Raw genomic sequence first — 27,842 nt, forward strand, 5'->3', positions numbered from 1 at the left:
AACATTTATCATTTGTTTTTGTTTTTTGCTCATGTTGATGTGACGTTGTTGTCTCTCGTGCAGCGAGGCAGCTAAACAACACACATGAGAAGCTGGATGAGGTCGATACTTTCTGCTTAATTTTATAATATATGTAAAGAATTTTATTGGCAGCAAGAAATAATGAGCTGTGTTTAGAATCAAACTTATAGTTTTGCTGTAATTTAACATATAATATGTACATGTAAGCTATTTTCATCACAGATCACAACTCAACTCCTTTCAATCAGAATCAGAAATACTTTATTAATCCCCGCAGGGAAATAGTTTTTTATTACAGCAGTTACCAAACGGTAAGTTAAATAGTAAGAAAACAAAACGTTAACAATATTAATTTTAACACTATATACACATGTATAAATAACAGTTAAATAAAAACCAAGTAACAGTGAATTATGCAATATGTAAATCTAAAACCTTATAAAGAATTTAGTCTTTGAGAGACTGTACAGAGAATACACTGATTGTTAAACTGCAGTATGCATGCATGAGAATATTGCACTTATGTATTGCACAAGCCAGTTTGATAGCTAAAAAACTTGACTTGGATGTTTTGAGGGAGGAGTTGTAGAGACTGATGCTCACAGGTAGGAAAGACCTCTTGTGTCTCTCTGTGGAGCATCTTGGTGCCAGCAGTCTCTGACTGAAGCTGCTCCTAAATCTGTGCAGCACCTCATGGAGTGGGTGGGAGTCATAGTCCAAGATAGCCCGCACCTTAGACAGCATCCTCCTTTCCAACACCACAGTCAGCGAGTCCATCTGCACCCTCACAACATCACTGGGCTTAGGAACAAGTAATGTCCTGTCACAAAAAGCTAGAGCAGACTCTTTTTTTATGTTTCCTGTAAATTTTATCAGTTGAGGAAAGCTCACATGTATTTTTTTCATGTATTTTATCTTATCAGTAGTCATGTGCGTGTTTTCTTGTTGTTTTGTGCTCCAGGGAAGCCAGCAAATACCTTGTGGAAGTGCTGGAGTCTGTCAATTCCTCCGAGTTGGATGATGTTATTGAACGGGTCCTGGACGCAGTGGAAAAGCAGCCATGTACGTACAGCAGTACACACTAGCTACTACTTAACTATTTAAGTGTGGATCATTTATTAATTAATGTTATACTCACCTGCATAAGAGGCAGAACTGCAAAAACAAACGAGTTCCCATGTGATTTTCTACATCTGAAGTAGAATAATCCATTATAATCGTGAAACCTTGAAACTGGAGTTTTCTCGTAACATAAAAATCTGTAAGCTGCGTACAGCACTTCACTTGTTTTATCTGTTTTCCTGATAAGTGTTTATAGGCTGTGACCACGGTTTGTGTTTTCCAACAGTGTCCTCCAGTATGATAGAGCTGTCCGTGGTGGAAAGCGCCGTGCAGGATTGCACTCAGTCTTGTGATGAAACCATGTAAGTGTTTTGATCGACCCGCCACTCATTTATTCTATGAAATGTTTAAAATATTGACAGATGTTATCGGAGTCACCAGCACTTCCCATTCGTAATAATATGCTCTACAGATGTTTTGTAAATGTATTGATAAAATCCACCACTACATTAACAGATTTTAAGGTGCACACAAGTTAATATTTTGCATTGAATAGATATTTTTATTTAGATTATTTTGATGCAAGTTAACATCCAAAAATGTAAACGTGTGTAGAAGCATTTCATCCTTTTCTGTTCATTGGCATAATAGCAGCTGTTTATTCAGGACCTGCAGTCACATCTTTTGCATATTGTAATAACGCAATAATTACATCATGAACTAAATTTTGTCCCCTTATAGCTGATTAATCTACAGGTAGATGTAGCAGTGGAATCAGTTTTATTTTTCTGTAGAAAATCTTATTAATAAGAGTCGTTTAACTCTCTTCCAGAGATAATGTTTTCAACATCATTGGAGCCTTCGATGTGCCCAGATACATTTACAGCGTGGAGCGAAAGAAATTTGTACCGTGAGTAAAGTTACCGTTTCTTTCTCCTTTGTCACAGAATTATGTTATCTAGTTTCTACTCATGCATGTGCTGCACACTTTGTTCTGTGCTGTTGTGTGCAGACGAAGGTTTGAAAGTTTTAATTTTGGCTTTTTCATTCAGCATTAATATGACAAATCATCCAGCCCCCAGCCTGTGTGGTCTGGCCAGAGACAAAGCTGAACTCTTCAGGGAGCGCTACACCATCTTACAACAGGTCTGTACAGAGGAACTGAGCCAGTTCTCTTTGCTGCTATTTCCAGTATGTGAAACTTGCACGTTGTATTAATACAGACTTGTGTCTTTTGTAGCGTATACATCGGCATGAGCTCTTCACCCCACCTGCAATAGGAGCTGCTGTTGAAGAGGGTCAAAACAAATTTCAGGTATCAAATCACCGTAATCACTATGTTGAGCTGCTTTAATAGTCAGGGGCTGAAAATAAAACACGTGTTACAGTTTTGAATTTCACGCTGATTGTGTGATTTGTCTTTTTCAGCTCAAGACAATCGAAGCGCTGCTGGGAAGCACGTCTAAACTGGGAGAGGTGATTGTACTCGGGATGGTCACACAACTTAAAGAGGTGAGTAACTGAAGAGAAGTCCTTGTTTTTCAACACGGTGTATATTTCCGTCTAGTTTCTGAAACATTTCTTCATTTCTAGGGTAAATTTTACTTGGAGGACCTGAGCGGAACAGTACAGCTGGACATGTCCAAAGCAATATCCTTTCATAGTTTTTCATGTAGAAGCTTGTCACCAAAATGTCCTTTTATACTATACAATATTTTGGTGTATGTATTCCTTAATTAGGTTCTCACCAGTTTCATAATGGCCTGTACACTGAATCCTGCTTCGTTCTGGCAGAGGGTGAGCTAACACCTGCTACAACTGCAGTAAAGAAAATGGGGGAAAAAAATTACAAATATGCCATAAGACAAGGTATTACTAGAAGTAAAGTTTTGCCGTCTGTCCTATAGGTTGGTACGAGGACTCGGTTTTCCACGTCAATGGCTTCGGGTTTCCCCCAACGGAGCCGTCATCAGGCACAAGGTCGGTGAATGGGAAGAAGAAGAAGTTTTGAGACAAACGTTCCTTCCAAGTTAAAGTAGTATGTTAGCAGTGTAGTGTCATAAGCACATCAGATATTGGGGTTAGTAGCTTGTCAAGTTGTTTAACCTTGTTGGTAGGAAGTGAACACGAAGTAACGTGAAGGCAAAGACTAGATATTATTTACTAAAGTGATGAGGTCAGACATATTTGCATTGCATCACATTATTCCATGAGCTCCATAGATACCCTAGATACCTTCCTGCACCCTCACCGTATGATCCTTGCTTCATTGGCAGGGCATACTACGGCAATATGAACTTCTTTGGCGGTCCATCCACCACTTCGGTGAAGGCTTCAGCCAAGCTGAAGCAGCTGGAGGAAGAGAACGAGGACGCGATGTTTGTCATTGTTTCCGATGTGTGGCTGGACAGCGTTGAAGTGATGGAGAAGCTCAACCTCATGTTCTCAGGTCTGGTGTCTTTACAGGTCGAGAATCTGCACCAGGTGAGACACCAGTCACATTTAGTTTGACTTTGTTTTCTCTTACAGGATATGCTTCGATGCCTCCCACCTGTTTCATCCTGTGTGGTAACTTCTCTTCTGCCCCGTATGGAAAAACGCAGATCAAATCACTCAAAGGTGAGAGTTTTGTGTCTTCATCCATCATAAAATTTTAAGACCTTTGTGTGTAACATGGATATATTTTTCAGAATCTAATTCATTTTTCTCTTTTTAGAGTCACTGAAGACTCTTGCAGATGCTATATGTGCACACCCCAACATTCACAGCAGGTAGAGTCTAATAGAGTTATTTCCAGTCTATTCTTAACTGTTCAGGTTTGATTTAAACATGTTCATCTTAAACCTGCAGCAGTCGCTTTGTGTTTGTTCCTGGCCCTGAAGATCCTGGTCCAGGCTCTATCCTGCCAAGGTAAGCCTTCAGAGACATCTGATTTATTTAACAGCATTAAGTGAGTTTTATTCAGTTGTTTGGAAAAATGTGGATGAATATGTTTCCCTCAGGCCCCCCTTGGCAGATCACATCACAGAGGAGTTCAGACAGAGGGTGCCGTTTTCTGTGTTCACTACCAACCCATGCAGGTAAAACATAGAGGCTTTTATTTATTATCAAAATATTTGTGGTCAGGGTTTTATTGTACATGAGGTTGAGTTGTAGAAAAGCAGAAGTTTGTTCCCGGACTCATGACATTTTGAACTAAAAGAAACTAAAACTAAAAGCCTGACATGCTTTTCCTGTCAGGATCCAGTACTGCAGCCAGGAGATCGTCATTATCAGGGAAGACCTGGTGAACAAGATGTGCAGGAACTGCGTGCGGTTGCCCAATAACAATCTTGACATTCCAAACCATGTGAGTTTCAGATACAATTGTTTTAGTTATGAGGTTTTACTTGCCTTTGTTTGTCGTATATTTAAAGTCTTAGTCTTTCTTTGGACTGTAAGTGTTGGCAAGCTGAAAGCTCTACCAAGCAAAGTTTGATTTCTGACAAAACACAATGTGAAATTGAAAATAAATGATAATTTTCCTTCTCCTCCTCTCCCCAGTTTGTTAAAACCATCCTCTCCCAGGGTCACCTGACTCCACTGCCTCTTTATGTCAGTCCTGTGTTCTGGGCGTATGACTACTCCCTGCGTGTCTACCCAGTTCCTGATGTCATTATCTTCGCCGACAAATACGACCCCTTCAGCATCACAAACACAGACTGCCTCTGTGTTAACCCGGTAAGACACAGTAGAAAAATGGCAGAAGAAGTTCTATCTTGGTCTTTTCTCAGTGAGTACTTGTGTTATTTATTATTTTGTCAATCATTTTTTTCAACAGGGCTCATTCCCAAGAAGTGGCTTCACGTTTAAGGTGTACTACCCATCCAACAGAACTGTTGAGGACAGGTATGACACATTCTTGATTTCACTCTTCTCTCCATGTCTTTCATTACAGATAGCCGTCGTTTAAAGCAACACTAATGTTCATACTAATCAAGTGTCTTCTTGTGTGTTCACAGCAAACTTCAAGGACTCTGAAGAAAAGCATGGAAGTGGATCTGTTTCAGTTCCTTTGTACATTGCCTATGGATGATGGATTAGCAATCAAATGATTAGTGTTTTTATTTTGTATGTGTCTGTGTGTATTTTGTATGCTATGTTATGAATAATAAAGATTTTATTGAGTGTGCCTGAAAGCGCACACTATGTTATCCACCGCTCTTCTTCCACTTATTATTCTTCCGCCGTTTTTTTTGGCTCGCTTCTCCTCCCAGAGTTTTTGTCGCACACACACAAAACAGGTATCAAAACGTGCGGCTCGCCCGGGATCGGTGTGCTATGACTTTTCTTAAAATCGGCAAAAACCACGCCAAAAAAATTAATGGGTGTGTATTGCGCGAATTTTTGAGCGCTAGAGTGAGTGATGTCATCGCTAGAGTGGAGAGGAATAGGAAAATTCGTCTAAAAATAAATTTGTAAACTGCGATTGTGGCCGCAAATGTCAAGCTACAGAAATCATTTATAGCTAGAAACGTAGGAAATGTTATCATCTCACTCACATTTGCCTGCTAAAGCTGTCAGATATATAGTTCTCACTCACATTTGCCTGCTAAAGCTGTCAGATATATAGTTTTGGCGAGAGACGTAAAGATGCGGCAGCAACACCCATCAACAGCCTCATAGACTGCCATGTTAAAAAGGCGGGAAATTTTCTGAAGGAAAGCAGAAGTAACGTTTCTCTGAATTGCTGTAGAACGCACATTTCTTTATTTATTGACACAAAACAACTATGTAGACTTTCAGGAAGGACTCAGGATGTTCAAAGTTGGTCATTAAATTGCACCCACTAACTCACCCTCATTTTTTAATTCTTTCATTATTACTATACTATTACACCCTCACAGCAAGAAGGTTCCTGGTTTGAACCTTGGCTGGGGCCTTAGTTTGTGTGTCTGTAGTTTGCATGTTCTCCCTGTGTTTATGTGGGTACTCCAGCTTCCTCATGACATGCACTTAAAAGGGTTACATGTGAGTGTGAATGGCTGTTTGTCTCTATGAGCCCTGCGATGAGCTGGTGACTTATCCAGGGTGTACCCTGCCTATAACCCAAAGTCAGCTTCATTTTTATACTATATTATTTATGGCCTGCTAGGATTGTCAGATACTGTACGGCTGGAAGATCTGGCTTTTTTTCAGTTGACATACTGAAGCATTTGAACCGACATAACTGCTGTTGTTATAGATGTAACACAAAATATTACTTCTTTTAATGATTTTGTTAAAGACGAGCAAGAGTGATACATTTTAAACTTAAATGTTAACAGGTTTTGCATTACAAGTCATGTTTAAAATGAACATGAGGTTAAGATTTGTATCAACTTCATGCAAGTTTAACGTATTCCATATAATTTATTCTTTGTTATCTGACTCCAGTGTGAAAGAAAGGAGACTTAGCTTAGGTCTGTTTAAATCATCATCTTTAAAATGTTATTATTGGCCCTGGGCATCTTCACATTGTCAGTCTGTCCCTCTTTAAAAGAAGTTTGGACAACTTGTATTAGGACTATTTATGGATGACTTAACTGATAAACTGGGAGGTAAACACTAAAAAATTAATGCATTGTCCTATTTTAACCTGTTTTTAATGTTGTATTCTTGTAATTGGATATACTTTTATGTTTTTTTTGTTTGTTTCTGTTATTTGCTGTCTACTTTTATTATTGTAAGGTGTCCTTGGGTGACAGAAAGGGCCTATGAACTAAATGTATTATTAGTATGATTATTATTATTATTATTATTATTATTATTATTATTATTATTAATACCCAGCGTCTGTCAGTTGGTTGATTTTGCCGACCTTACCAAGATGGCGGATTGACGTAGCCGTCAGTTTCCGGTCGTGCCTCCCAGAATGCTTGTGATGACCTCACATAAATGTCGTGTCGCTGTTTGAATATTTTGCAGAAAAACAAAACATTTGAGCAGGTAAGACGGTAACGACCAGGTGCGAACACGTTGTTACTCACAGCTGCGGTTTGTGTGCAGGTTGGCGTCGACGCCATCGTGTCTGTTTTCTCATTTTAGAGTCTTTGTCGTGTCCAATCTTCAAGTTGACAAACGTGCTGGAGCTAACGGAGGTTGACTGAGTAACAGCTGTTGTTTGCTCGCTAGCTTTGGTTTCCAGTCATATATATTTATATATTTATATATCTCAGGTCTCTCTGTACTTTAATACATCAGTTAACTTGTGCTTGAGCTATTGTTGGTTAAGTGAATAAACAGTTAAGCCAGCAAAGTAGGTCAACAGTAATCGTGCTGCCAGCTAACGTCGTCAGCTCCATTGACCTGAATTATTGTCATGTTAGCTGAATTAAGGGACCTTAGGTAAAAAGTTGAAGGTGTGTGTTAGAAGTTACACGTTAGAGAGAGCATGCCAATGATGGTGTGTCCCTTTCTCTCTCCACTAACCAACTACCCAGTGTTTTTGAATCTGCTTCGTTTCCTGCTCACCCATTTTTGATTACTGGAAAACCCAATTAGTTAATTGACAAATCCAATCAGCACCAACCTAACCAGCTAACACAAGGTGATTTCTCCCTCTCGCTTCTTTCCCCACTCCGATAGGAGACGAAGAGAGACTCGACATGGCAGAGAGGATGGCAGAGATGGAGGAAGACATTGGTGATGTGCCAGCCGAAGAGGATGACAATGACTCAGACAGAGATGAAGGTGGCCGGCTGTTCGCTTGGATGGTAAATGACGATATGGATGAGGACGAGGAGGAGGAGGAAGAGGAAGAAGACGACGATGATGATGATGATGAGGAGGAGGTGGAGGATGAACAGCTGTTGGACACTGAAGCGTCTGAATCGTTCGAGTTGGACGCCCCGGCTGAGCGCAGTGGTCATATAGCAGTGGTTGACAGAAACATCATGTATGTGTGGGGTGGATACAAGGTAAGGGGTTTATTACATGGATCGATCTTATATTTATTTCCCCCTCTACAGTCTGCATATTTACTTATATCACATCTTATTCCCCCTCTTTACAAGAATTCTCAAAACCACGGATTCTTCGACTTGTATCTGCCAAGGAATGAGATCTGGGCGTACAACATGGAGTCAGGAGTATGGTAATAGCTGTTTATGTTTAAGTGGCATATTAAGAAGTGTGTGTCATTTGCACACAAGTAATTTTCTAAATTTTCACAGGACAAAGCTTGTAGCCGGAGGTGGCCTGCACACATCCATGTCGGGCAGCTGTGGGGTGTGTGTTGACGGAGTCCTCTACCTATTTGGAGGTCATCACGCCAGAGGAAACACAAACAAGGTACAGTTTGTGTGTTGCATCGAGCAGTTTTCTTTTTTTTAACACGTTATTTTCAGGTGATTGCATCATGTCTAAGACTTTGAGGCGGATCAGCCTGCTGTTTGAACTCTTCTGTTCTGTCTGCTGTGCTTTGCAGATCTACCGCCTGCCCCTGAGAGCTCCCAGCCTCGTCTGGGAGGAAATGAAGGATCTTAAAGGACTTCCTCCATCTTGCAAAGACAAGCTCGGATGCTGGGTTCAGAAGAACAGGTGAGGGACGGCTACCTCTTTTGTGCAATGTGCTTGAAAAAGTAGTAGAATGCTAATGAATTTCACAGATAAGCTCCAGGGTCCCCAGTAGGAATTAGGATTACATGTTATGACTTCAATGACGACAGTATTCTTTTGATTTAAGGAGTAGAATAATAAATCATTTACAAACCAGCAGTTTGAGTGACATTTTAAGTGAGTTTCTCTGATATTTTTCCCACAGACTTATATTCTTTGGGGGCTACGGCTACGCTGCACAAGGACCTCACCTAGGAACTTTCGAATATGATGAATCCTCTTCACTCGTGGTCTGTAAAACCAAAAATGCTGCTTCTGTTAATCAGTGTATAGTTATAAATTTAATTGGTTTGAAAGAATCTGTTTATTTTCTGTAAAGAAAGTTTTCTAATGTTGACTTAAAAAATAAATACATGTATTTTTTTATTTTTTTTGCTGGTGCAGTGGGACAGCCCTGGGCGAGGCTGGAACAACCACATCCATATCCTGGACCTGGAGACCTCAACATGGAGCCAGCCCATCACCACGGTAAACATATGCCATCACACTTAATTAACACATACTCTGATGCATCCATGTGTAGAGAGTATAATAAAAAATACGTATTGACATATTCTCTCTGTTGTGTGGCCTGGTGTAGGGGAACACCCCGTCACCTAGAGCAGCTCATGCCTGTGCCACAGTTGGTAACAGAGGCTATGTGTTTGGAGGACGTTACAAGGTAAGGAAGCTAAAAACTAATTATTAATGATGTGGGTGTGTTCAGCCTCTTTGTTGATACTGCTTACCTGTTTGCCCTGATTTGCAGATAATGCAGTACTATAAAATAAATATTTGTGCATCTCTTCTGTTGTCTAATTCTGTCTCCTTTGATCCACAGAACTACAGACTAAATGATCTGTATTACATTGACCTGGACACATGGGAATGGCATGAGATGTAAGTGTTGCATAAATCACACAGAATAATCTTGGAAGATGGGAGCTAAAAATGTAGCTAAGAACACGTTTTGCAAATGACATCAGTGCAATGATGCAAAATATTGACGGTTATCCTTTAACATGCATCAGAAATGATCCATCCTTCTTGTACCCACCTGCGACCCTTCATTCATTAACCGTCTTCTTGCAGGAGTGTTCCCCAGCAGGGCCCTGTGGGCCGGTCTTGGCACTCCTTCACTCCCGTGTCACCAGACCACATCTTCCTATTTGGAGGTTTCACCACGATCAGAGAGACGCTGAGTGAGTCTAATACCAGCAAATAGTCCTAGCCACCTCAAAACGATTGCTCGTCTAATGCAGATATCATCTGTGTTTCAGGTGACGCTTGGCTGTACTACGTGAGCAAAAATGAATGGAAGCCCTTCAAACATAGTCACATAGAGAGACCACGGTAATTATCTCTTCTTACTGTGAACACTGTGTGCTTGTGAAAGCAAATATACTGCATGTAGAGAGTTCCTGACGTCGTGCTGTGTGTTTCAGGCTGTGGCACACAGCATGCTCCGGTCCTGATGGGGAGGTGTTTGTGTTTGGAGGGTGTGCCAACAACCTGTTGTCTAACTACAGAGCTGTAAGTCATATCTTAATAATCTATTTCATACATTAAAAGCCTTTCTCTTGAATTTAATTCCCTTTTTCTTTTTTTTTTTACTTGACAGGCGCACAGCAACGAGTTACTAGTTTTCAACGTTCAGCCCAAATCACTAGTTCGGTGAGTGTGTGCAGGAGCTACAATTTTACACCTGGAACTAAAATGTAAGTTTTATTTAAATTTTTGGGGTTCATATTTATCTGTGCCCAACCTCTCCAGGTTCTGTATGGAGTCCGTTCTGCAGCACAGGGAGCGTTTGTCTAGTTACTGGGACTGCTTGCCTAAACACCTCCTGCACAGCCTCAAACAAAGAATGTCACTCGTCAACACACTGGGCTCCTAGGCTGAGAGGAAACCATCAATCCAGTCCAGAGGATTTCAGGAGAAATATTTATGTACGAGATGAGCAGGTAGTCCTTTTGGAGCATTAGTTTAATGTGTGTGGACACAAAAAATATCTCTCTAAGCAATAGTAAACAGCTGTGAAACAGGTCTTGAGTAAGGTTCACAGGCAATCCTCAAAGCTGTTTATTACCTTTTCTTACCTGTTTATTATCACATAGGTGGAACTCTTACAAAGCCAGCCAGTAGAACCTTTTAAAGGAGTAGCAGTGCAAGTGATGCACAGCATTTGAGAAAACAGGAGCCCCACACTGCCTTTGGGTTAGTTTTTTTTTTTTCTTCTTCTGCTGTCTTGGCTCAACATAATTTTTCAGGTGGATTTCTTTTTATTAAAGTTCAGGAAGACTGCTCAAAGCAACTCTGTGAGAAAATGCATTGTGTTATTGAGGGGGGAAAAAAATGTTTGGAGAGTGGGCAGAACTCTGGCTTTGTGAACTCCCTTTCCTCCACAAGATAATAGTTTATTAGTAGGTATCCTGTAGATATACCCAAGAGTCAAGGGCAACGTTCCAGTTCTGTTAAACAAACGCGTACGCCAGTTGTTTGTTGAAATTCTGTTCTTCCTCAAATGAAACCTTAAAGATGTAAAGTGCTAACACTAAAAACAGTGTGAAGGCTTAAACAAATTTGCTTTAACCATGCAGATTTCTTTTTTTTTTGCGGGAGCCTGTTGCTTTAATGATTCCTATGACTAATGTTTGGCACGATCTTGAACAGGTGTTTGCGAATTCTTGGATAGTTTAAGTTCTCACAGACCTAAAACTAGTGCTTTGTTACGCAAGACTATCTACTCCGAAGCCACAGAAATGTTCATTTTCAGTTTTTATTTATACACATATATAAAAGTAATTTATATATTTGTGAGGAAATGTGAGGGTTCTTTGTTCAGGCTTTTAAAGCCTTTAATTGTCATGAGTGGCTCCTGTAGCATTTTAATTTTATTTAATCAGTTGACTTAAAATACTGTGAGTGTATTGGATGTTGAGCCACGCTGCACTGAAATGCCTCATGTCAGTAGGGCTTTGTTTGTATTTGCCTGGTTTGCACAATGTTCCCTTGGTGTTTTTTATTGTAGAACAAAATGCATACTGTTCATTTGTACTTAAAGAATAAACATACCAGAAGATATGTTCTGTTCAGCTTTGTTAATTTACATGTTTTCAGTTCAAATAAACTGTTGATCAATACATACAATCTTTGAATAAAATTATTCATGTCCAAACAGCGATGATGAGAGCTTAATCTGCGACTGTTCACACAGAAGAAGTTGGCAAGGTCCCACTGAATTGATGAAATACTATAAATCCACATATTGTCATGTCTGTGTTTACCCCGGCTCTCATTTCTTCTTGGCAGCCAGCAGGTTGGGAGCAGACACTTTAACTTTGCCCGCCATGTTTCTGGATAGATCAGTATCCTGTGACACAGTTTAAATTGCAACGTCAAGAAAAGCAAGCTAATCAGTGATCAATAGTTATATCCCTAATCATATAACTGTATTTATTTCCTTTCTATTTAAAAACATAAAATTTAGAGTTGCTTTTAGCAGATGACTTTCTTACCTTGACACTGCGGAACAGGTCTTTCTCTCTGGCTGACGTCTCTTTGGCTTTCATAAAGCTGAGTACAGCAGTACGTGCAGCTGGTAGGAACAAAAAAACAAAACGTTACTGTCTTTTCTAAAAACACTGAGCAAAGCCTTTCTGAACATTAGAACGGATTGCTCTTTTTACCTTTTCCTTTCTTTTGAGAACCTGGCGTCAGTTTCACCTTGTGTCTGTGGAAACAAATGACTCATTTAGCCCGTGCACTCTTCATTTTGTCTCTCACACACATAAAACGTTAATTGCGCATACTTGTAGTTGGTCAGGGCGGTGTATGGAGCACAGACTGGCACAGCAAACATCAGCACATCTTCAGGGTGAGGCTGGCCTGTCAGAGAGGTGAGCAGGTTCTCTGCTTCCTGAAACAAAGGAAAAGTAAAGTTAGACTAATGCAGTAGAAAATTTACTGGTGGGTTGAAATAAATGCAGAATTCTATAAAGTACTATTCAGCCACTGCTAAAAGGCTAAACATGATTTATTAATGGATGCAGGTACTGGTCCAGCTTAACCTTGCAACGTTTGACACCATCATTCACGCTACACTGATTAATAGACTGAAGGTTTGGGTAGGCATTTACGAAACAGGCTTGTAGTGGTTCTCCTGTCAAATAGGCATTTTTATATCTCTCAATGATTCATTCATCTTTTTATCTGCACAGACAACATGTGGCACACCCCAAGGATCAATTCTCGGACCAGTTATGTTCTTTCTCTATATGCTACCATTAGGTCATCATGCATTCATTCATTCATTACCATAACATCTCTCTTCACTGCTATGCAGATGATATTCATACTTATGCAGTTATATCTCTCCTTTAACCCTGAATGCAACAAGTGTTTATCCTCAGCACCTCCATAAGCAAGGCCAGCCACTCCTTAGTCCCCTTATCCCAAATATAAAGGCTATTGCTAGAAACTGGGTGTTATCTTTGACAGTGAGCTAACCTTTGGACAAAACACAATAAAACAGTGATAGAGAAAATGATTCATGCTTGTATTTCCTCACACCTGGACCGCACAGATTGTGCAGAAGACCAAATGTTCTTATCATAGCGGTCCAGTTTTAGCCTCCTTGCAAAGGTTACTCTTGACGGTACATCAGTGATCTCTTAACAGTTACTGTCCAAAAAGGCCCCTGAAATCTGCTGGGTTAGGCCTCCTAGCTTTTCCAGAGTCTAAAGTAAAGTAAAGGGTGATTGAGTGTTTGCTGTAATGGCACTTTAGCTTTGGAACAGTTGTATAGCTAGTATTCAAACTGCTTTTCTGCTTTTAAATCCTGGGGTTACAGTTTTACACACTGCCTTTGAGTGTAGCAGTATTAGCAGCAGTCGTTTCCTTTATATTTGTGTTATTTTTTTATGCTGTCTATGTAAAGCACGTTCTTCTAGCTTTAGAAGTCCTACACAAATCAAATTACAATATTATCATACTTATCAACGGTTAAGTGTTTACATTAAGAACTCACCTCTGCTCCGGGGTTGTCCGGGTCTATGTCATCTTCCTGAAAGAGAAGGCAGCATTGACGGATAATCATGTGACATATGTATGTATAATTTTAATTCACAGTGTAAATTTTGTTTTGTTAACATCACTAGAGAAACATTTTAGACTGTAATATTGGATCTCTGAAGTGTGTTATGTACCTTCTCCTCCTGTTCAGCAGGACCTCCCTCCTCTCCAGGCTGTTTCTCCTCAGTATCCTCCCCTCCTTCCGTCTGCTCTGGTTTCTTTGCCGCAGTCTCCACATAACGAGGTTTCTGGGATGGTTTCTGAGAGGCTGGTTTCCTGAAGGGTTCCTCTTTCCCCTTCCCTTTCTTGCCTTTCTTCCCCTTATCCTTCTCTTCCTTGGCAGAACCAGCTGACTAAGGAAGAAAAGCAGTCATAGTGTTATTTACTGTGTCAGTCTCAAGGAGACCAGCACTGCAGTTAGCAATAAAAGTTTTGCAGATGGCATGACGACACTGAACAGTACATAGAAATGACTGTGTTGAGGGTAGTTTTTATTCATCCTCACCCCGAGCAGCTGCATCATCAGCTCTCTGTCCTCTTCATCCTGATCTTTGTACTTCTCTTTGATCTTCTTTAGCTTGTTCTGTAAATACACACAGACACAACACAGAGTGAAATATGAGCTCATTTAAGGTTCAAGACTGATCCATCAAATTAGCTCATTATGACGTGTAACTCTTGACTTTATTTCAATCATGACTTGAATAATTCTTTTACTTTTTTCCAGCATTTGATACTGAAAACATCAAAACTGTGATAACAAATGACAGCCTTCTTTTAGCTACTGATGCTTTAAATACCCCCTAACCCTAACCGGTGTTGTTTGCCTCCTGATCTCTTGTAAATTTTTATTTTTGTGAAGCTTTATTTCTTTTTTCTATGTTTTAGCATTGTATTGTGATTTTCTTTTCTAAATTGTATCTTTAAATATCTTACTTTGGAAAGACTTGTAAACTTAAAAGCTGTTAAATACTAGGTACTACTATTAGACTTTAGATTTGGAAGAACAGAACATCTCGTCACACTCCTCTCTCTCTCTCATACCCTTTGACCTCTCTTCAGTGGCTGCTGGGAGGAGCCTCCTCCACCTTTGGATCCTTGATCGCCTGCTGATCCAGCAGATGACGTCTCCGTCTTCACCTCGGTGTCGTACTCTTCCTGTTTCTGCTTCTTCTTCTTCTCTTCTCTAGTAGCATTGAATAATTACCAGATAATTAAATTAACTACATACAATACAGTCCAAATGTCTCAGCACTACCTGTTGCTGAAAGGCTCTTAAGTTTGTGGTATGAGCTTAGGAGGAAGTAGATGATTATGTATTTTATTTCATTCATTCACCTTCTCTGCTTTGCAGTCATGTGTTTCCTCCCCTGTGAGTCTACCTCAACCTGAAGAGAAATGAATGAATGAACATCAGCATGATTTTACTTGATGAAACTGCCGTAATGTGTGAGGCCTGATTGCAATCATTACCTGAGCAGTCACTTCCTTTTTGAAGCCAGGGTTCTGAGCACTCCTAGGAATAAGGAGGGATGATTTCATTAAGTACCCTCATTGCCAGGTGCAGTGACAGCGTTTGTTTGAAGTGGCAGCAGTGGTAAAATTACCTGCTCGGCTGTAAATGAGAGAGGGAGATGGTCGTGTCTGGAAAGCTGAACTCTTCACCATTTTCATTCTTCATCTCCTCTTCCTCCCCGCTGTCTTCCTCTCTCCCCTCCTCTTCCTCTTCCTCCATGTTCTCCTCAGGAACAGTAGCCAGTTCTCCACTTGCACCATCTTCCCCCTTTGGCGCTTTTTTAATCTCCTTTTCTGTCCCTCCTTCTTTTTCCTCACCCGGATCTTCATTGCTGCTGTCATCACCTGCAAAGGCGACAGAAGGTAGTTACAACAACTGAATGTGGTTGTTACATATGCAGTAAATTAGGTTAATAATATTGTGTATGCTACCAATCAGCTCCTCTCCATCCTCATCTAACAGCTCAGCAGTTGTGGACGTGACGTCCTCCATGTCTTCCTCAACAGTCTTCACCTTTCTCTCTCCTCTGTGCCGGAACACACTCTCCTCTTCGACCTGCAGAGAGATGAGCATGAAACTGAGTAGTAGAAGTTAAAATGATTTAATTATGGTATTTTTTTTTTTTTTACCTTGAAGAGGAATCCAAAGCCCATAATCAGGTAAGAAGGTGGCAGAAAGTTTTTCTTTCCTGGAGAGAAACAGATCAAATATTAGATCCTCTGTCAGATATCATCATAGCATTAACACGTCTCATATTTGGCTCTGGTGCCTTAAAAAATATATCCACCTTAAATTTTAGCATGTCATACCTCTGATCATGAAACTTCCAGTGGTCAGATACTCTCCAGTGGGAGCTGTCTTTGACACCTGTACAAAAACAATAAGGGATGCAATGTCTTGTTTTGCTTAAAGTTAAAGTTGCCCTGTTGAGAGTTGTCACTAGAAGCATTATGGAGCAATGTTTTTATAAGTTAGTCCCAGTTTCATATGATTATAACATGCCATGTAACGTAGCATAACAAATGCAGCTTTGCAAATGTTTGATGAGGAAGGAAGTGGACTAAACGCACATATTAGGCTTTGTTCATACAAACAATGCAATTGTCATTAGTCCCTCTTAGGGGATTTTTTTTCACTCCATTGTCTTTTTCATGACACTCACCCACCACACACACACACAAACACGAAAAAAGACAACACGTGTAAGTGGACTGTAATTTGCCTGGCATTCACATCCAGTACAGATAATGAGTAGGGCTCAGTTTCAGAAAGCAGGTTTAACAAACTCTCAAGTCTAACCCTGTAATAGTAGTAGGCAAAAAAGATGGTGGGGTCAAGTAACAGGGCTGATAAAACAATATAATTTTAGAAAGAAATTCTAGTTTGAAGAACACGTCTTTGAGGCCAGATTACAAAATATGAGACTGGAAAAGCTTTAGATTAAGATGGCATGTTGTTTTTTTAAATAAGGTGTGTATATTTTGACCCGTGTTACGTGGCTACTTTTTGGCTGTCTGTTCCGGTTAACTGCATACAGACAGTTTGCCGTTTGGGCCAGAGGACACCTAGACGTAAGAGGAACAGGATCCCTATTCTAGCTTGCGTGGGTGACCTCCACAAAGACTGCTTTTGCATCCCCGGAATACCATAACTTTGAATATTTTTCTAATAACGATTATTTCATAATTTAGTTGGACTAAAAAGTGTGCGATACTTATGTTCTGTCACTATATATAGATAAAGCTATGCAGGATTCTAATTAACAGACTTTGGCAGCAGTCCTTGTAGTGGCTGAGGAAATTAAAAGGTAATACGATAAGAGAAAGATCAGATGGATATCAATTTACAGTTTTCTGTTTCATTTCAAGCTTTCAAGTTTTTTTTTGTTTTTGTAAAGAGCACCTTGTCAATGGAAAATGCACACGCAGGATTCAGTTTACATCAAACATAAGGTAGCAAATTTAGTTGCCCAATATTGCCTCACCTGATGATGATGAACCCACCAAGCGCTGGTGATGATCTTGGCATCCCAAGCAGCACTGTAGCAGACAGCCATAGTGCCCGCTTCAGTCAGAGTACGGGGAGGGACGGGGTCACCTGGAGCAGGAAGATTGAGAGGGTCAAAGGAACAAATGAGTAAAAGTAAATCATCGAGTATCTTCACAATCTAAAAAAATGAATCCAAATGGTTTACCTGAGGGGTTTTTGATGACACAGCTAGTTGCTCCGTGGAGGTCAGCATGAACATAGAGGTCACCTGACAGAGTGAAGGCACACACGAGGGGATAAACCAGCTTGGTTTTGAACCTTTTCAGTCTTATTTAAGTGTGCATGTTAATTCATTACCTGCCCGCAGATAGCGTTTGACGATCATCTCGTTCTGCTGCTGATCCCTTCCTGCGATAACCAGATAATTCTCTGAGCTGATGAACCATAAGAACTTCTCAAACCTGCCAAAAGGGGAGAAACAGTTAGAGAGAATACAAGCGCTACATACAAAAATAATGAATTGAAGTGTAAGTCTATGAAGATAGACAAGATAACGTGTGTCTTACCAGTAGACCTTTCTGGCCTTCTGAATGGTGGTCACAGTCTGAACCTCTTTTAGTGTTTTCTGTGTTTTTTTCTCTGCAGATTTCATAGCCTTGAATGAAATGAAAATAGAAGAACAGTAGAAAAAATGAATGAATGAATGAAGACAATGTCCTTTTCTCATACCTTGAACGTAGAACAGCTTTCTTACCTTATCTGCTGCTTCCATGGTTTTATGTTCCTTTTTTTCAGCACTGCGTTTGCAATCATAGTACCTATAAAAAAGGACATTGACACTCAACAACAACACATGATTTCTCTACAAACTTCTCAAGTCTTTGTTTAACATGCAAACTTACTTTTTGGCATTGGCATAAGCCGACAGGCTAAGATCCACATCCACTAACATGGGCTTGTTCTTATGCAACTTCTTGTTCTGTCCTTTGTCTTTATTCTTTTTCTTCCCTTTCTCCTCTACCGTGTCTTTTTTCTCCTCCTCTTCCAGGTCTTCCTCAGAAATATATGGATTCCTTGAGGATGAAAGACACATATGAGCCACATGGTGTAAAAAATGAGCAATTAGTAGTAGTAGTACTTCGGTTTCTGTGTCAGTGATGGTCTCACTTTAAAAGCATGGTGATGTGGTTGGTCTGCAGCTTCAGCTCCTTGATGGCGCATGCCACGGGGTCCCCAGCAGCTTGTGCTTCTTTGACGATAATGCCGATCTCAGTCCAATCAACCTGATTGGCAAGTGCACTGCGCACCACCTGCAGCGCCCTCTCTACCACAGGTAGGTTCATCTCCACCAGTTCACCCTTTACTCTGTCCACCTCCTGCAGCATGCAAGACAAGATTTACTGTATATGTATTTCAGCGATGAGACAAGTAGGCTTTTACATTTCAGTTTATTGATAGTATGGGAAAGCAGAGGCCGTTATGTGCAGTGTTTACGGCTGACGAAGATAAAAGTCTCCAGTAATGCTGACCTGTGCTTGGTGCAAGGCCTCCAGCCTCTGCTCGTGGTCCTTCTTAACATTTTCCAACTTCTTCAGAGCCTGTTTCTCCTGCTGCAAGGCCTTCATGTCAATCTTCTGACTCTCCATCTTAGAAAAGAACTCATCCACTGCCTGAGCGAGAGGATCATGTTGGATTCATATCACGTTCTTGCAAAAAGTGTGAATTCATATTTAAATGGGGATCAATTTTTTTCCCCCCCAAACAAAGCAAAACCGCAGCCATGTTAATATTTACCTTGTCAAAAGTATCAAACTCCAAATAAGGGCTCTTTGCATGCTGGGCAAAGAGGAATGGGTGGAATTCATCATATCTGGAAGTAGATGTCATAAATTACCATAATAATAATATATAATAACATAAACAATAAGCTGAAAAAGACTATTCAGACATACGTGAGCAGTTCATCGCTGGGTTTGCCAGGAGTTAAGCTTGGTTTCTTCTCACTCTTCTGGATGATGTAACCCTTAAATTACACAAAGAAAAGTTGGTGAATGTAAATCTAGTAGAGAATCCCAAAGAAAAGTTCCCTCAAAATAAACTAAGGGTTTCTTACTTTGCCACTGAAGTTCTCAGTCTTTTCCATATACGTTTCTGCAATCTGCAGCGCTTCCAGGATTTGAGGAGCAACTGGAAAACAGACCAAGATCAAACAGTGTATTTACAAATTGGTATTTACACATTTACAGAATGGGTTTACAGAAAACATCCACCGGTCTCCGAGTGGACTACTGTACCTTGGGCAGCATCAACTTGGCTGTCAATTTTGACGGAGCCTGGCAGTCCCGCCTCTATCAAACTGTGTTCTATCAGAGTGGCTCCATAGGCTGGAGAGGTGTTTGGAAAAGATACAAAACATGTTCAGTCTGTTCATTGACATGATACAATAAGTTTAAGACATTTAAAATGATGGAGATAGTCAGGGTACATGGCTACTCACGAAGGTGAGGGTTCAGGACTCTTTTTACTTGATCTCCATTCTGTGCACTACTGATGATTTCAGTGAGTCTACACACAATAAGAAAGAATTTGTTTTCACTGATAAACTGAATTTTGATGGATGTCCATTTGGTCCACAAACTGTAAAAGCGCGGTTACCGCTCTAAACTGATGAGAGGTTCAGGCGGTCGGGCGTTCTCCACGGGGTACCGCTCCCTCACAGCAATCTTAACATCCTCCGTCTCTGCTGTCCGAAACCGCAGCAGGTTCAGGATGGTGTACTCATGATCTGCAAGAATGACGTTACCCTGTAGATATGAACACACAGCCGAATACACACAATCACGTTAGTTTGCTTTCTTGTCATGGTTCAGTACGATCTGGTGGTGCTGCATTTAATAGACACATCTCACAATGTTTTCTCACCCTGTCATACAGTTCAATGATCAAGTGGTAGGCAGCCTCGTCTGAGCCAAACTGGATGTCGACAATCCTGTCAATCCCGAGCTGCTTAACCTGAGTCAACCGCCGTGACTTCAGGTGTTTTCGACACTACGGAGAAAGTTGCTTTAAATATTCAGTTCCATCACAACTGGTCTGGTTAATGTGAAACCTGTTTTGAATCACAGTTCAGTAGCCTACAAAATGAATGAACAAAGTTCTTACTTTCATTGCAAAGCCCGAAGGCATCATGTTCTTGGGCCATTCGAAGTCTGTAGAGTGAATTCGAGTCCCGGACTCGACCAGGAGAACAGCTTTGCTGTCGGGCCTGAGACAATAATATGATACCGAGTTATACACACTGACTAAAAATACTTTACTTACTTTATTTGAGTATTAGAGAAAAACTCTGCATTTTTTACTTCTTCTACTTCATTTGACAAATGAACACACTGCAGATTCAGACTGTACATATAAATCTTATGGTAGGCTGATTAAATATGATGCACTGTTATACATTAAACCACCCAAATGTCTTAAGTGGACTAAAATGCATCTTAAATATGAATGCAACAGTAGTAGCCATCCAATAATGTATAATAATCCACTAATGACAGACTGCTGCATAACACCAGCTTTTACTTTAGATATTTTAAACACATTAGTGCTTACTTACGATCAATTATAATCACAATTATACATTTGTAATGCAGTATTTTTTAATATAATGGCATTGCTACTTTACTTAATAGTCCCATGCCATATGAGACACAGTGAAAGTTTTGGAGGCAAGTTTTCAAACGGGTCCTTACTTTTGCAGACGGATCAGATACGTCTTATTGTCGATGTCGTACACGTTGTTTACTCTCATGCCAACGTAGCTGCGAAAGAAATGAATGAACACATCTGTAGATAAATCCACACATCAACGATGGTCTAAGTTAGCTTAGCAGCCCGGCTACAAGCAACAACACAAACAACCTTACTTGGCATTGATTTCGGCAATGACCGCCCTGATATCCACAGTGGTGAACCTTGTCTTCATGGTGCCTTAACAGCTGACAACAATACGAGAAAGAAAGAAGACCATTCACATTTCTAGTGCAACATCAGCAAGGAGGAAAAACATGCAGGCAACTCCTGCACATGCGCACATGTTATGTTTGTACGTAAGCCGACGTGGGACAAAAAGGAGGAGTAAAGGATCCACGCCTTTTTTTTTTTTGTGTGTGTGTGTAGACACCATAGTGAATAGAATGCATTGATTGTGTATGTATGACACACACTGGTGCCTGGTAACCATATGCTATGACATGAACGCGGCGGACCGCCTCTGTGCTCTCTGTGCTCGTAGATATTATTAAGGCTCATGGTAGGCTGTTTGGAGTTTAATGTGCACTAATGATGCACTACTCAAACTGGCTTATTGGCGTGAAAAACAGGGCAAGCCTTCGAAATGCATGCAAACCACCACCTAACATCGACTGGAACAATAGAGGGAATTTTATGGACGTGCAGAAGAACAATCCGCCGCCTAATGCAAAGACATCCGAGCGACTGGCCACCAGCCACCTCTGCAAAAAAGGTAAGGATGTAAATTATGCAGCTATAAAAAAAAACAAACGCGACAAATATCTGGGCCCGCAGCGAATAATTCTTGCTCGTCTGGCTCTTTTTTCTCTCTCTCTGACATGGCAGGGCGTATACAAGCCGCGTTGTTTGCTTTTTAACTCCATAATCTTGTGACAGAGAGAGTCAAACATCGGAGTTTCTAGTTTCCTCCTCGGGTCAGAGTGGAGGGCGAAGGCGTGCTCCGTTACCAAGGCGACGGTCAGCTAACAGGGCTTCGCTAGCGGGGCTAGGCTAGCACCCCGTAAGACGAATTTCGCCTCCGTTTGACACCTAAAAAAAAATAATTATTAACAACCTTGTACTGTAGCTGTTTTTAAAACCTTGACATGTACCGTTCAGATACGTGTGTTATGGATACTCGGCTTACATGCGGCGGCTGACACCCAAAGGAATGCATAGTAAGTTACGAGTTTAACGGCTGAGCGGAGCGCAGTGACAGGGCAGGTCGCACGTCCTCCGAGGCTTCGCTCCAAAGATTTCTCTCTCAGGTTTTCCAGCTGATTTAACCTTTTTTTTTCTTTTCTTTAAGTTTCTCTGCGAGGTTTTAGTGAAAATAGTGACCAAGTGGAAGCAAAAAAAAAAGTGACACCTGATCTTACCTGTCATGTTCAAATGTAGTAATGGAGGTCCTGGCAGTTAGTGGAAGAATTTGGTGTAACGGCTGTTCGGTTTGTTACATTTATATAGAAAATGAACGTGACAAACATCATTTATTCTGCTTCAAAGATGCTTTTTGGACATATTTTCAACAATTTTTGTTGTTATTTTTATTTCATTTATACCTTGCAGTTCTTATTTATATCATGGTCACTTATTTTTGTAATTACTATTTATATTATGGTCACTACTCTATAGCAATAATATTATTATTTATATTATGGTCACTTTCTTTGCAAAATTACTTACACTATGGTCACTTTTACACTACAGTACTCTTATATAGCATGCCACTCAGTACTTATCTGTTTTTGAAGGTTGATTGTTTTCTTTCATGGTTGTTGTGTAGTTATAGATACTTCTGTCTGTTTAATCTCTGTCTGTTTATTGTGTTTTTGTTTTTTGTTTTGGCCTCTTTTACTTTGTTTCTCTATCTTGCTGCTGTCACAAGTGAATTTCCCCGTGGTGGGATAAATAAAGTATCTATCTAATCTATTTTCTGCCTAAAGTGGACATCAGAGCTTAAAGATTAGTAGTATTTGATCTGCTTTTATGGCTCTTTTTGTTTGCTGGGTTAGGGTTAGTCTAAAAAAAAGCAGAATAAATTATGTTTCTCATGTTCATTTTCTATTTAAATGTCTACTCTCATTTATTGTAAGGTGTCCTTGTGTGACAGAAAGGCGCCTATGAAATAAAATGTGTTATTATTATTATTATTACTATTATTATGTTAAGTAATTTTCCAAGTAAAAACATAACTAAGATGTGCTCGTTTTCTTGGATTAACCAATAAAAATAATCAGCAGATGATTAAAATGATAGTTGCAGCCACAGAATAGGAAGAGTCTTTTATGGATAAAGAGCTGAATTGATTATTATGCTAATGAATTAGTCAAACTACAGAAGTTACAGAAGTGTTTTTAATAACAAATGCAAAAAAGATATATGATTTATTACACATTTTAAAGTCATTTTTTAATATAGAATATCTGCTGCTTTCCTTTGTCTCTTGTGACAGTAAAGTGGATTTATTTTAGTTTTGGACTGTTGGTAATTAACATTAAGATCAGAAATCACAACAGTCTATACTGAAAATAATCAGAAATGAAATGTAAGGCTTCCAGCCGTGAATTGGGGAACCACAATTCCTTATCCCGATAAAATGATGGGTTTTAATGGGATTTCTGATTATGCAGACTTGTTTTTCTGCTGTTCAGCTAAGCTAAATGTGTCCACAAAAATGTTTCTTTTTTTTATTGTTATCTTTGTTTCTGATTATTGTGCAGGCTACAAAATAATCAAGAAAATCGGCGAGGGCACGTTCTCAGAAGTGTTGAAGACTCAAAGCCTGAAAGATGGGAAGTTCTACGCATGTAAAACCATGAAGCAGACCATTAACAGGTATGCATCCTGCAACACGTTTTCCTGTGCGCCGCAGACAATCAGTGGTGCATTTGAACCAAACTCTGCCGTGTGTGGACCCTTGAAACTCGAGTCAGCAGCTTGACACCCCCTTTGCCTTATGTATCCTATTAGATGTCAGCTTACACCACCTTTGACTTTGTAGTGATGAAGTTACAATGCATGTCACTGTTTGAAATGTGAGTTGTCAGGGCACTGGTTTTTCAACGTGACTGTGTCCTTTAAATCTGTGCAACCATTATCTTGTTACAGAGTCCATCCATGCTAATATATTTAATTATATAAAATGTATAAATCTGTTCTTTGTCATCAAGTCTGGAGCAGGCCAACAACCTGCGGGAAGTCCAGGCAATGAAGAGACTGAGCCCTCATGCAAATATCATCCAGCTACATGAACTGATTTTGTGAGTACTCGTGGGTTATGAAATTATTCTGTTGCCACAAGATAGTTTCATGTAGTATGTCATATTAACCTAATATCACGTTTCAGTGACAAAGAAACTGGAACCCTGTCTCTGATTTGTGAGCTGATGGAGATGAACATCTATGAGTTCATACAAGGCAAGTCGTCTGCAAGCACATAGTAAATCATCATAAGATGGAGATGTCTTTCCATCAACCTTTGGGTGAGTTATGGGCTGATATCAGTTCTTTATTTCTTGCAGGAAGAGAAACACCACTGCCTGACCATACAGTAAAGAACTACATGTACCAGCTTTGCAAGTCACTTGAACACATGCACAGGTAGGTGTGACAGTGCTTCGGTTCACATTCAGTAGTAAAATAAATACACATGATGTATGTTGAGATTGTTTTTTTGTTTTGTTTTTTACAGCTGTGGGATCTTTCACAGAGACGTGAAACCAGAAAATATTCTCATCAAAGTGAGATGCGTCATTATCGTGATTTGTTTGACAGAAACGTTAACGGTCTGCTTCTGACACATACATAACTTCAAATTTCTCTTGCAGCAAAATGGTCTGAAGCTTGGCGACTTTGGCTCATGTCGGAGCGTGTACTCCAAGCCCCCGCACACAGAGTATATATCCACGCGCTGGTACAGAGCTCCAGAGTGCCTCCTCACTGATGGATACTACAGCTTAAAGATGGACATCTGGAGTGCTGGCTGTGTCTTCTTTGAGATCATGAGGTACCTCTGCGGGGGAAGGGCTCAGTTTTTCACCTGTTGTACCTAAATAGGACAGCAGCTCATGGGCTCAAAAGACAGGTTTTACTTGATTACATGTACAATTACAATGCTAACAATGTCTGCTTTCAGGCGTCTTTGTTATTTTATTGAATGTGTCTACAACCACCAAATGTCAAACAAATGCTGAGGCACTCAGATTGTTGTATACCCACATGTGTTTCAGTCTGAATCCTCTCTTCCCTGGAACCAATGAGTTGGACCAGGTTGCCAAGATCCACGATGTATTGGGGACACCAGATCAGAGCATCCTCCAAAAGTTCAAGAAGTAGGCCTTCCCCCTTAAACGTGTTGTATTTGTTACAGAAGCTGTACACATAAATTGTGAGTGTATAATTTTGATGTCAACACAAGACTTCTCCATGCTTTCTGGCAGGTCTAGAGCGATGCATTTCAACTTCCCCCCTAAAAAAGGCACGGGTATCTCGCGGTTAATCCCAAGCTGCCCGGCTCCAGCTCTGTCGCTTCTCTATCAGATGCTCGCCTATGACCCCGATGAACGCATCACCGCAGAGACAGCCCTGCGCCACACATACTTTAGGGAAATCAGGTAGGCCATGCAAATCTCTACCTCGCAACTTTTTAATCAAAATTTGCATGACACACTGCCAGATTTTTAATAATACTATCCTGCCATTTGTAATAGAAGTCTTGTTTTTCCCCCCCAGGCTGGCAGAGAAGAAAGCTGAGAGCCTTCACAGACTTTCTGGGAGTATGGATGGAATAGAGAGTAGCGGGTCATACAAATCCTTAGACATCTGGCGCCCAACCAGACTCGGCAAACAAATGAGGGGAAGACACACAAGGCAAACACCTTTGATGAGCGTAAGTCTAATCTCTGCTGGTCAATGTCAAAGTCATCTGAAAGTGAAATGTCCAAAACTGGTGCCATATGTTTCTTTGTTCAGCACAACATGAAGCATGTAGCAGAGCCCCTCGTGAGACGCAACATCACGCATTATCCTACAGAGCTTCCCAAGCTCAACATGGTCGTACCGGGACCGCAGATCTCCTTCCCAGTCTCCACTATGCCTGCATTTACAGTCACCCACCGTGGCACACTACCAGCCATCATTACGAAAAAGTGCCAGACACGGTTGACCAAGGTAAACACAGTAGTGCTACACAGACGTCGGGCTTATTACAGTTACATTTTTAAATTCTCCAACTGTATAATCAAAAATCAAAGTGTTTTAAAAATGCTCGCTTTGCTGTAATAAGGAAAAAAAGAGGAATGTCAAATTAATGTGACCAAACAAGAGCTCTGGTAGTGCTTTCATTAAAAGCTTTGATTTTGGCATTCATGCTGCATTTTCTCTCTTCACAGCCCCAGGATGAGTCACAGCACGCAGCTTTCAAGACCTACTACATGCCACCTTTGGATAGGAAACATAGAGGCTACTGAAAGCCAAATATAATCACTCCAATGTTTGATTAAAAATTGCCTTTAAAAACAGGAAAGACCTGAAAGGACAATGTTTGGACAGGCCTGATGTTGAAATCTGTAAAGCAGAACAACAACAGCTCAATGAAGACCGCCAAGCCTGTTATGTTAGCAGTTATGAGTGCTACATCAAACTGTTACCCTCACTGTAATGACGAAATCTGATCTCAACATCAACAATATTAAGAGTCTGTCAATTTATGTTGGACTGAGAATGTGTAGTTTAGTTATGTCCTCAGTTTTACTTGACCGAGTCAAGTGTTACATGTTTACAACTGCTGAGAAATATACTTCAATCTGAGCCTATTAGACAAGCTAAGCAATAAAATATTTGACAAGTGAACAGCCTTTTTACCGCGTGAATCAAGTTATATAACTTCGGTGATGAGGAACATGGCCAGTGCCTTTAAAAAGTAGTCACACCCCGAGTAGGACTTGGTCTGGTTGCGTTTTTTTACAACTATGAATCACAAATGTTGGAAAAACAGGGTAAGTTAAAGTCAAGACCAATCTTGAGTTTAATGGCAGGAAAACTGAAAATTCCTGTTGTAGTCTTGTAAAAAAGACAAATACTACCAAAGCTGCTTTAATTAATGAGCTGTGATTCAAAGTTGTGGAGCAATAAACATGAAAAACAAAGGCGGGGTTGAGTACATTTTATAGGTACTGTAAACTTGTGATAAATCATTTTTTTTTTTTGTGAATGAACTGATTTGTAGGGCAATAGTCTTCCTATACAAAAGGTAAACAGAACATTCACGTTAAGTGCTTCACAATTATTCAAAGCCACCACATTGTCTTTGGAGAACTATTTTAAAAAAGTACATCCTATAATCCAGCTGTAATGTAAATAAATAGCCGTCTGTGGGCAAAAACACAGAATTTCAACAGTTAATAATTATAATTTTAAAAAAAGACTTTCCTTTAAGATCTGTATTTGCAGATGGGGCCTTAAGAAAGTCCTGAATAATTATTTTTTAACGCTTTGTTTAGAATGTAGCTTGAGCAGTGTCCTCACTCGAGACATTGTGACATAAACAGAAACATACCATTTCATTCAGAGCTGTGAGCTCATTAAATGGACTGTGACTCAGTCTGCACTTTATTGTGTTGGTTGTGACGTATAATCAGAGTAAAAAAAAAAAAAGTGAAGTATCATTGGTATGATGTGGTCATTAACCTGCGTTACAAATAGTTGAATCTTTTACATGTCTGCATAATCTCCTGACACAAAAAAAATGTAGAGAACAAGTTGATGAGAATTG

At 40.1% G+C, this 27,842-nt stretch overlaps 4 protein-coding genes across 9 annotated transcripts in view; 3 read left to right on the top strand and 1 right to left on the bottom strand.

Annotated features, from left to right (window-relative positions):
- Positions 1-5,272, top strand: part of pole2 (polymerase (DNA directed), epsilon 2) — a 6,837-nt gene extending 1,565 nt beyond the window's left edge. The window contains exons 1-18 of one of the 2 annotated variants that reach the window (XM_027274899.1): positions 989-1,083; positions 1,370-1,445; positions 1,916-1,993; positions 2,136-2,229; positions 2,324-2,398; positions 2,512-2,595; positions 2,677-2,733; positions 2,832-2,880; positions 2,991-3,063; positions 3,360-3,532; positions 3,613-3,702; positions 3,800-3,854; positions 3,934-3,993; positions 4,086-4,163; positions 4,324-4,432; positions 4,627-4,803; positions 4,904-4,971; positions 5,085-5,272. In XM_027274899.1, the coding sequence (XP_027130700.1) occupies positions 1,381-1,445; positions 1,916-1,993; positions 2,136-2,229; positions 2,324-2,398; positions 2,512-2,595; positions 2,677-2,733; positions 2,832-2,880; positions 2,991-3,063; positions 3,360-3,532; positions 3,613-3,702; positions 3,800-3,854; positions 3,934-3,993; positions 4,086-4,163; positions 4,324-4,432; positions 4,627-4,803; positions 4,904-4,971; positions 5,085-5,103 (1,404 nt within the window). In that variant the 5' untranslated portion in view covers positions 989-1,083; positions 1,370-1,380 and the 3' untranslated portion in view covers positions 5,104-5,272. Of the gene's footprint in view, positions 1-988; positions 1,084-1,369; positions 1,446-1,915; positions 1,994-2,135; positions 2,230-2,323; positions 2,399-2,511; positions 2,596-2,676; positions 2,734-2,831; positions 2,881-2,990; positions 3,064-3,359; positions 3,533-3,612; positions 3,703-3,799; positions 3,855-3,933; positions 3,994-4,085; positions 4,164-4,323; positions 4,433-4,626; positions 4,804-4,903; positions 4,972-5,084 lie in introns of those variants that run through there. The other variant, XM_027274898.1, reaches the window with a different exon arrangement.
- Positions 5,273-6,920: 1,648 nt separating this feature from the next.
- Positions 6,921-11,784, top strand: klhdc2 (kelch domain containing 2). 3 transcript variants are annotated; one of them, XM_010746769.3, is made up of 14 exons: positions 6,921-7,050; positions 7,690-8,021; positions 8,118-8,197; positions 8,277-8,394; positions 8,531-8,643; positions 8,867-8,951; positions 9,106-9,189; positions 9,302-9,382; positions 9,542-9,600; positions 9,793-9,902; positions 9,981-10,053; positions 10,146-10,233; positions 10,322-10,374; positions 10,474-11,784. In XM_010746769.3, the coding sequence occupies exons 2-14, from the start codon at positions 7,710-7,712 to the stop codon at positions 10,595-10,597; spliced, it is 1,380 nt and encodes a 459-aa protein (XP_010745071.3). In that variant the 5' UTR covers positions 6,921-7,050; positions 7,690-7,709; the 3' UTR covers positions 10,598-11,784. The 3 variants fall into 3 exon arrangements, with proteins under 3 accessions (XP_010745071.3, XP_027131059.1, XP_010745074.3); XM_027275258.1 differs by having other exon boundaries at positions 6,924-7,069; XM_010746772.3 differs by lacking the exon at positions 6,921-7,050 and adding an exon at positions 7,180-7,202.
- Positions 10,936-22,508, bottom strand: nemf (nuclear export mediator factor). The gene is made up of 33 exons (XM_010746765.3): positions 22,447-22,508; positions 21,202-21,273; positions 21,028-21,096; positions 20,441-20,543; positions 20,201-20,326; positions 19,934-20,082; positions 19,776-19,843; positions 19,573-19,662; positions 19,392-19,465; positions 19,231-19,301; positions 19,073-19,148; positions 18,808-18,948; positions 18,446-18,654; positions 18,181-18,351; positions 18,033-18,096; positions 17,845-17,933; positions 17,636-17,739; positions 17,484-17,546; positions 17,274-17,386; positions 16,099-16,156; positions 15,919-15,977; positions 15,721-15,844; positions 15,381-15,633; positions 15,247-15,289; positions 15,112-15,161; positions 14,818-14,959; positions 14,279-14,356; positions 13,908-14,126; positions 13,730-13,765; positions 12,513-12,619; positions 12,390-12,433; positions 12,219-12,298; positions 10,936-12,073 (listed from the first exon to the last, which is right to left on the bottom strand). The coding sequence occupies exons 2-33, from the start codon at positions 21,258-21,260 to the stop codon at positions 11,996-11,998; spliced, it is 3,210 nt and encodes a 1,069-aa protein (XP_010745067.3). The 5' UTR covers positions 21,261-21,273; positions 22,447-22,508; the 3' UTR covers positions 10,936-11,995.
- Positions 21,457-27,816, top strand: mok (MOK protein kinase). Of its 3 annotated transcripts, none has more exons than XM_010746767.3 (12): positions 21,457-21,800; positions 23,791-23,905; positions 24,241-24,330; positions 24,417-24,487; positions 24,592-24,670; positions 24,762-24,810; positions 24,898-25,076; positions 25,300-25,401; positions 25,510-25,683; positions 25,802-25,958; positions 26,042-26,239; positions 26,461-27,816. In XM_010746767.3, the coding sequence occupies exons 1-12, from the start codon at positions 21,617-21,619 to the stop codon at positions 26,536-26,538; spliced, it is 1,476 nt and encodes a 491-aa protein (XP_010745069.2). In that variant the 5' UTR covers positions 21,457-21,616; the 3' UTR covers positions 26,539-27,816. The 3 variants fall into 3 exon arrangements, with proteins under 3 accessions (XP_010745069.2, XP_010745070.2, XP_027131058.1); XM_010746768.3 differs by lacking the exon at positions 21,457-21,800 and adding an exon at positions 22,070-22,245; XM_027275257.1 differs by lacking the exon at positions 21,457-21,800 and adding an exon at positions 22,317-22,335.
- Positions 27,817-27,842: the final 26 nt, after the last annotated feature.

This window comes from Larimichthys crocea, chromosome XXIV (assembly GCF_000972845.2).
Source record: "Larimichthys crocea isolate SSNF chromosome XXIV, L_crocea_2.0, whole genome shotgun sequence".
Lineage (NCBI taxonomy): Eukaryota > Metazoa > Chordata > Actinopteri > Sciaenidae > Larimichthys > Larimichthys crocea.